A 7,744-nucleotide genomic window follows, 5' to 3' on the forward strand; every position below is an offset into this window, starting at 1 on the left:
GAAAATCCCACGAAGGGAGGAAGATTTGAGAGGGATCCGAGAAATCCCGAATGAGATGGAGGGTCCGGGGGGGTTTGGGGATTTTGGGGTGGGAAAAGAGGGAAAGAATAAAAAAGGGGATTTTGAGGGTTTGGGGTTGGAAAAGAGGGGAGAAATAAAAGGGGGTTTGGGGGTTTTGGGGTTGGAAAAGGGACGAGAAATAAAAGGGGATTTTGGGGGTTTTGGGGTTGGAAAAGAGGGGAGAAATAAAAGGGGGTTTGGGGGTTTTGGGGTTGGAAAAGGGACGAGAAATAAAAGGGGATTTGGGGGTTTTGGAGTTGGAAAAGAGGGGAGGAATAAAGGGGGGTTTGGGGTCTGTGGGGTGGGAAAAGGGACAAGGAATAAAGGGGATTTTGGGGGTTTTGGGACTGGAAAAGAAAGGAGGAATAAAGGGGATTTTGGGGGGTTTGGGACTGGAAAAGAGGGGAGGAACAAAAGGGGATTTGGGGTTGGAAAAGGGACGAGGAATAAAAATGGGGGTTTGGGGGTTTTGGGGTTTTTGAGGTTGGAAAAGAGAAGAAGAATTAAAGGATTTGGGGGTTTTGGGGTTGGAAAAATGAGGAGGAATAAAGGGGTTTTTGGGGTTTTGGGGTTGGAAAAGGGAGGAGGAATAAAAGGGGATTTGGGATTGCCAAAAAGGAGAGATAAAAGAGTATTTGGGGCTGGAAAAGAGAGGTGGAATAAGAGGGGGTTTGGGGGTTTTGGGGTTGGAAAAGGGAGGAGAAAGGGGGTTTGGGGTTGGAAAAATGAGGAGGAAAAAAGGGGTTTTTGGGGTTTGGGGTTGGAAAAAGGATCAGGAATAAAGAAACCCCCCCAGGCCCGTCCCTTACCCCTCCTTCTCTCGCGTTCATTTGGTTCATTTCGTCACCCCGACGCGTGGATTTATTTTTGAGCTTTTACCCAAAATCCTCCCTTTTTTTTTCCCTAATTTTTTTTTTTTTTTTTGCAGCTCCGGACGTTTCAAACTGCGGTGGATTCTGAGAGAAAGGAGGAGGAGGAGGAGGATGGGGATGAAGGGCGGGATTGGGATGTGGGAGGCCGGGAATGGCCCCGGAATTCGCGTGGGCTCCGCGCTGCCTTTGTGTTGCTTTCCCATCCCTTTATCCCCTTTTATTTCCAATTTATTTTCATTTTTCCCTTTAAATTCGAGGATTTTTCCCGGTCACCGAAATGTTAAAATTAAGAAATTGATTGAATACAATAAATAAATAAATGAACAAACAAACAAACACCGAGCTGGGGGATAAGGAACCCAGAACTCTGGGAATATTTCCTCTGGAATCGTTGCTTGGGAGCGATTCCTTTTGTCTCCTCTCAGGGCACACGAGGAGATGATTAAACCTCGTTACAAAGCAGGGAAAAAGCTGAATGATTTATGGAGGAAAACAAAAAAAAAAAAAAAATCGCTTTTTTGGAATGAAATCCAGAGCAAACACGCTTCTGTCGCTTTTATAAAGACGTTTATTTACTCTATGAAAAAAATATACAATAAATAATTTGCCCTTTGCTACGAAAGGATTTGAATAAATAATCTACATCTAAAACGTAAAAAGAGGAAGGAAAATTCCCCTGATTTTTTTTTAAATTAATTTTTTTTTTTTTATTTTATTACGAAATCTAAAAGTCTCGTTCTGATTCCTGAGAAAGTCACTGGGGGGGGGAGGAGGATTTATAAATTTAATTTATTTTTTTTTCTCTCCAGGGGCCGAAATCTCCCCCGTGCGTGAGAACTACCGGCTGCTTCCTTGGAAATAAATAAGGGGGGAGAAAAAATAAATTAAAGGATCACGAAATACCTGAATTTTAGCAAAACTGGGGCCGCTCTTTCACCTTCTGGAATAAATCTGGGAGGGAGGATTTGGGTGGAGCGGAGCTTCCAACGGAAGTGGGAGGAGGCGCTGATGGGAAATGGCTCCAGGGAGATTTTGGGGGTTCCTCTTCTTTTGGGGCACATTTTGGGAGGGTTTCCCTTCTTTTAGGGCAGATTTTGGGGGTTCCCTTCTTTGGAGGGGTTTCCTCTTCCTTTAGGCCAAATTTGGTGTTTTCCTCTTCTTTTAGGGCAAATTTGGGGGTTCCCTTTAGTCTAGACCAGATTAAGGTGGGTTCCCCTTATTTTAGGCCAGATTTTGGTGTTTTCCCCTTGTTTTAGGCCAGGTTTTGGGGGGTTCCCCTTATTTAGGCCAGATTTTGAGCGTTCTCCTGATTTTCAGCCATATTTGGTGTTTTCTCCTTCTTTTAGGCCAGGTTTTGAGGGTTCCCCTTCTTTCGGGGCAGATTTGGGGGGATTCCCTTTCTTTTAGGCCAGATTTTGGGGGCTCCCCTTATTTTACACCAGACTTGTGTTTCCCCCCTTATTTTAGGGCAGATTTTGAGGGTTTCCCCTTTTCTCAGGCCATATTTTGGGGCTCTCCCTTCCTTTAGGCCATGTTTTGGGGGATCCCCTTCTTTTAGGCCAGATTTTGAGGGTTCCCCTTCTTTTAGGCCAGATTTTGAGGGTTCTCCTTCTCTCAGGCCGCATTTTGGGGGTTCCTCTTCTCTCAGGCCGTATTTCGAGTGTTCCCCTTCTTTCAAGGCAGATTTTGGGGGGAGTTTTTCCTTACTTTAAGCCAGATTTTGGGGGTTCCCCTTTTCTCAGGCCATATTTCAGGGTTCCCCCTTCTTTCAGGCCATGTTTTGGGGTTTCGCCTCCTCTCAGGGCAGCTTTTGGGATTTCCCCCTTCTCTCAGGCCGTATTTCTGATTCCCCTTCTTTCAGGCCGTATTTCGGGTTCCTCCTTCTTTCAGGCTGTATTTTGTTAGCCCTCCTCTCAGTCCAGGTTTCGGGGTCCCTCTCCTCTCAGGCCGTATTTCGGGGTTCCCCCTCCTCTCAGGCCGTATTTTGGGGTCCCCCTCCTCTCAGGCCGTATTTCTGATTCCCCCTCCTCTCAGGCCGTATTTTGGGGTTCCCCCTCCTCTCAGGCCGTATTTTGGATTCCCCCTCCTCTCAGGCCGTATTTTGGGGCTCCCTCTCCTCTCAGGCCGTATTTTGGGGTTCCCCCTCCTCTCAGGCCATATTTTGATGGTCCCTCTCCTCTCAGGCCGTATTTCTGGTTCCCCCTCCTCTCGGGCCGTATTTCGGGGTTCCCCTCACCCGGGGCAGCTTTGGGGGCGCTGCCAGCGGCCGCTCCCATCCCGATCACCCCAAATCCCCCCCCGGGCAGCGCAGGGATCTCCGCTCGGGGTCAGGGCAAGTCCAGCTGGTGCAGGTCCATGGAGCAGAGCGCGCTGCTGAACAGCTCCAGCTCCTCCTCGGAGAAGCGCAGGGGGCTCTGCAGAGCATCGGGACCCCCCGGGAACCCCGGGCCGAGCTCCAGGCCCGGCTCCGCCGCCGCCGAGAGAGCTCCGAGCTCCGCCGGGGATTCACGGCCGGCCGCGGCCCCGCGCTGCTCCGCGCTCCCTCCGCGCTGCTCCGCGGGCTCCTCCCTGCGCCTCCGCGTCTGCCGCTTGTGCTTCATCCTGCGGTTCTGGAACCACACCTTGACCTGGCGCTCGCTGAGCTGCAGCAGCGCCGCGATCTCCACGCGGCGCGGCCGGCACAGGTATTGGTTGAAGTGGAATTCCTTCTCCAGCTCCAGCAGCTGCGTGTTGGTGTAGGCGGTGCGGAGCCGCCTGGAGCCGCCGCTGTCCGCCGGCCCCGCCGCCTCTGCCGGGGAAAAATCACAGCGATTTTGGTTCATTCCCGCTCCGGAGGAGCTCCCTGCCTCGGGGGGAAAAAAGGGATTTTGCTCCCTGGTCTCTCCCTTTAGAGCCCTTCCCTCTCTGCTGCCTGGTGCATGAAAAGAATTTCTGCCTTCCTTCTAAATCCCTAAAATGTGGGATATTTCTGAATTCCTACATTTCTCCTAAATATGTTCTAAATGTCTTCTCAATTTCTTCTAAATATGTCATAAATTTCTTCTCAATTTCTTCTAAATATGTCATAAATTTCTTCTAAATTTCTTCTAAATTTCTTCTAAATTTCTTCTAAATTTCTTCTCAATTTCTTCTCAATTTCTTCTAAATTAATTCTCAATTTCTTCTCAACTCCTTCTAAATTTCTTCTGCATTTCTTCTCAATTTCTTCCCAAGTTCTTCCCAATTTCTTCCCAATTTCTTCTCAATTTCGCCTAATTTTCTTCTAAATTTCTCCTAAATTTCTTCATTCCCTCTTTCCCGTTTTTTATTGTTTTTTTTTCTGTTTTTTTTTTACCTTTTCCCTTTGGTACTTTGGTTTCATTATCCCACTCTCCCCCAGCCAATGAGCTCCGGTGTCCTGCCCGGTTTTACCGGAGCCCTGGAAATCCTGGAATTGTTCCTCCAGCGCTTCATCCCGAGGGAGGGAAAGCAGCGAGAGGCTGCTCCTTTTTCTGGGGGCGTTTTGGGGTGTAATAATTCCATTTCGCAGGATCAGCCCTCGCTCCTTCACCTCCCCACCCATTTTCCTCCCGCCTCCGCGCATCTTTGGGGTTTTGTTGTCTTTGCTTTTCCCTTTTTTTTGATTTTTTCCCCTTTTTTTCCCCCCGTGGGCTGTAAAACCCCGCAGCTCAGCCGAACAAACGGAGCCGAAACCCCGCCGGGCCCTCCTCGCTGGGGGCTTGGGCAGAAGCGGCAGAAATTCGTTGTTTTTATTGGCAGGAGGAGGAGGAGGAGGAGGAGGAGGGAGCAGAACGCCCCGAGTTCCTCGCTCCGCGAATTCCCCGATCCCAGGGCAGGGGGATGGGCTGGGGCTGTTTTGGGGCAGAATTGGCCATTTCCCCTTTTTTTTCCCCTTTTTTTTCCCATTTTTTTTCCCCCCTTTTTTCAATTTTTTCCAATTTTTCCCCATTTTTTTCCATTTTTTTCCCATTTTTTTCCCCTTTTTTTCCCCATTTTTTCCCCTTTTTTTCCCCATTTTTTTCCATTTTTTTTCCATTTTTTTTCCATTTTTTTTCCTTTTTTTCCCAATTTTTCCCCGTTATTTTCCATTCTCAGACGCACCCCCGGCCATACGAACCTGCCGGAGATCCCGCGGCGGGCGCCGGCTCCGAGGATGATGATGGTGATGATGATGATGATGATGATGATGATGGCGGGGATGAAGCGGCCGCAGCGTGGCCGCTCCTCTTGGACGGTTTCTTCTCCTTCATCCAGGGGAACCGCGCTGCCCGCGGGCCGGGCTGGGCCGGGCCGGGCCGGGCCGGGCCGTGCGGGGCTCGGCTCTGGCTCCTGCCCGAGCGGGCATCGCGGCTTTGCAGGCGGCTCGGCTCGAAAGGAGGAGGAATGAACGTCGAGTCCTTGATTGATGAAGTTTGAAACGTCTCCAGGACAGCGGGCAGAGACGTCAGGCACTCGGCGAGCGAAGGCTGGCTGTTTATAAACCCGATCTCCCTCTCAAATTCAAAATTCATGGCTTTTCCAGGCTTTAAAAAGCGGGAGGGAGGCGGGGGAGAGGGAGGAGGAGGAGGAGGAGGAGGAGGGGGAGAGGGAGAGAAACCGGAGGGCCTCGGGGTTTTGATGGCGGGGATGATGACGGTCCTGGCGCTTTTTATAATTGTTATATTGCCGATAATACGGGCGGAGGGGACCCTGCTCTGCTAAACTCGGGGCTGGGGCGAAACTGCAGCCAATTCTCGTCACGTGGGAGGCCCCGGCCAATGGCAGGAGGGGCCTGGTGGCAAACAGAAAGCGTTATTTTCTTTAATTGATTAAATAAAAAGGGAGGAAAAAGCGAGAGAGAGAGGGGAGCACCAGAAAAGCCAAGGGCAGCACCCCAGAATTAACATCGCTGCATGGCTGTGGGCAAAGAGATCCTTCCTTCCTTCCTTCCTCCCTTCCTTCCTCTTCCTTCCTTCCTCCTTCCTTCCTTCCTTCCTTCCTTCCTTCCCTTCCTTCCTTCCTCTCCTTCCTTCCTTCCTTCCTTCCTTCCTTCTCCTTCCTCTTCCTTCTCCTTCCTTCCTTCCTTCCTTCCTTCCTTCCTTCCTTCCTTCCTTCCTTCCTTCCCTTTCCCTTCCTTCCTTCCTTCCTTCCTTCCTTCCTTCCTTCCTTCCTTCCTTCCTTCCTTCCTTCCTTCCTTCCTTCCTTCCTTCCTTCCTTCCTTCCTTCCTTCCTTCCTTCCTTCCTTCCTTCCTTCCTTCCTTCCTTCCTCCTTCCTTCCTTCCTTCCTTCCCCTTCCTTCCTTCCCTTCCTTCCTTCCTTCCTTCCTTCCTTCCTTCTCCTTCCCCCTTCCTTCCTTCCCTTCCCTCCTCCCTTCCTTTTCTCCTCTCCTTCCCTTCCTTCCTTCCTTCCTTCCTCCTTCCTTCCTTCCTCTTCCTTCCTTCCCCTCCTTCCTTCCCTTCCTCCTTCCTTCCTTCCTTCCTTCCTTCCCTTCCTTCCTTCCTTCCTTCCTCCTTTCCTTCCTTCCTCTCCTTCTCCTTCCTTCCTTTCCTTCCTCCCTTCCTTCCTTCCTTCTTCCTCCTCCTTCCTTCCTTCCTTCCTTCCTTCCTTCCTTCCTTCCTTCCTTCCTTCCTTCCTTCCTTCCTTCCTTCCTTCCTTCCTTCCTTCCTTCCTTCCTTCCTTCCTTCCTTCCTTCCTTCCTTCCTTCCTTCCTCCTTCCTTCCCCCTTCCTTCCTTCACTTCCGCCCTTCCTTCCTCCTTCCTCCACTTCCTTCCTCCTTCCTTCCTTCACTTCCGCTCCACTTCCTTTCCCTGCACTTCCTCACTTCCCACTTCTCCCCTTCTTCCTCCCATTCCTTTCCCTTCCTCCTCTTCCTTCCTTCTCCATTCCTTCCTTCTCCCCTTCTTCTTCCTTTCCAGCCACTTCCTCCCCCGCCTGCCCTTCCTCCCCATTCCTCCCCATTCCTGCCCTTCCTGCCCCATTCCGCCCTTCTCTTCTGCCTTTCCAGCCACTTCCTTCCCATTCCGCCACTTCCTTCCCCCTTCCTCCCTTCCATCCCCCTTCCTCCCGTTATTTCCCCACTTCCTTCCTCCCTTCCATCCGCCACTTCCTTCTGCCTTCCTGCCACTTTTCCCCACTTTCCTTCCTCCCATTTCCTGCCCCGTTCCTGCCCGTCTTCCCCTTCCAGTCCATTCCGTCTTCTGCCCCGTTCCTGCCCCGTTCCAGCCCCATTTCCTGCCCCGTTCCATCCCCGTTCCAGCCCCGTTCTTGCCCCGTTCCAGCCCCGTTCCTGCCCCGTCTTCGATCCGTTCCAGCCCCATTCCCAGTCCCGTTCCTGCCCCATTTTTGCCCCGTTCCTGCCCCGTTCCAGCCCCGCCGCTCCCGGTGCCTCCAGCCCAGCCCTGGCTGTGAACCCTCAGGAACCGGAGCGATTTTTTAAGCTGAGTTTAGTTAAACCCGACGATTTACGGGTTTAAACGGCTCCTAAGGAGCGGCCTAATCCCGGTCCTTCCCAGGCCAGGCTTAATGGACCCTCTGCCCTTCGCTCAAGCGCCAAACGCGTTCTGAGGTCACGGCTATCTCTGAAATCGCATTTCTTCCTCCCCACCCCTTCTTCTGCAATAAAGCGGCGCCACTTCCAGAGTTTACAAAATAAATAAATAAAATGAAAAAGTCATTTCCCAACCGTTTTTTTTTTTTTTTTCTTCCTTTCTTTCCCCTCTCTAAAGCGCCCCGGGTCCACAGAGCCCGAAAAGAGGAGAGAAACCATCAATCTTCCACTGCAAAGCCTCCTGACAGCTCGCCCTGACTCACTCCGCGCAGAAATTCCGCTTTT

The 7,744-nt window shown here is 51.2% G+C and overlaps 1 protein-coding gene across 1 annotated transcript; it reads right to left on the minus strand.

Moving 5' to 3' along the window:
- Window positions 1-3,134: 3,134 nt before the first annotated feature.
- On the minus strand, window positions 3,135-5,838 carry HOXB2 (homeobox B2). Its single transcript, XM_064733642.1, has 2 exons — window positions 5,050-5,838; window positions 3,135-3,720 (listed from the first exon to the last, which is right to left on the minus strand). Exons 1-2 carry the CDS (start codon window positions 5,441-5,443, stop codon window positions 3,260-3,262), a joined length of 855 nt encoding a protein of 284 aa, XP_064589712.1. The 5' UTR covers window positions 5,444-5,838; the 3' UTR covers window positions 3,135-3,259.
- Between the last annotated feature and the right edge of the window lie 1,906 nt (window positions 5,839-7,744).

The sequence above is a fragment of the Zonotrichia leucophrys genome, chromosome 27 (assembly GCF_028769735.1).
Source record: "Zonotrichia leucophrys gambelii isolate GWCS_2022_RI chromosome 27, RI_Zleu_2.0, whole genome shotgun sequence".
Taxonomy (NCBI): Eukaryota; Metazoa; Chordata; class Aves; order Passeriformes; family Passerellidae; genus Zonotrichia; species Zonotrichia leucophrys.

Excerpts from the sequence above, each read along its gene's own strand:
- HOXB2 (XM_064733642.1), bottom strand. The coding sequence starts at position 5,443 with ATGAATTTTGAATTTGAGAGGGAGATCGGGTTTATAAACAGCCAGCCT. Across the intron at positions 3,721-5,049 it reads CGCCGCGGGATCTCCGGCAG|AGGCGGCGGGGCCGGCGGAC; the intron begins GTTCGTATGGCC and ends TTTCCCCGGCAG.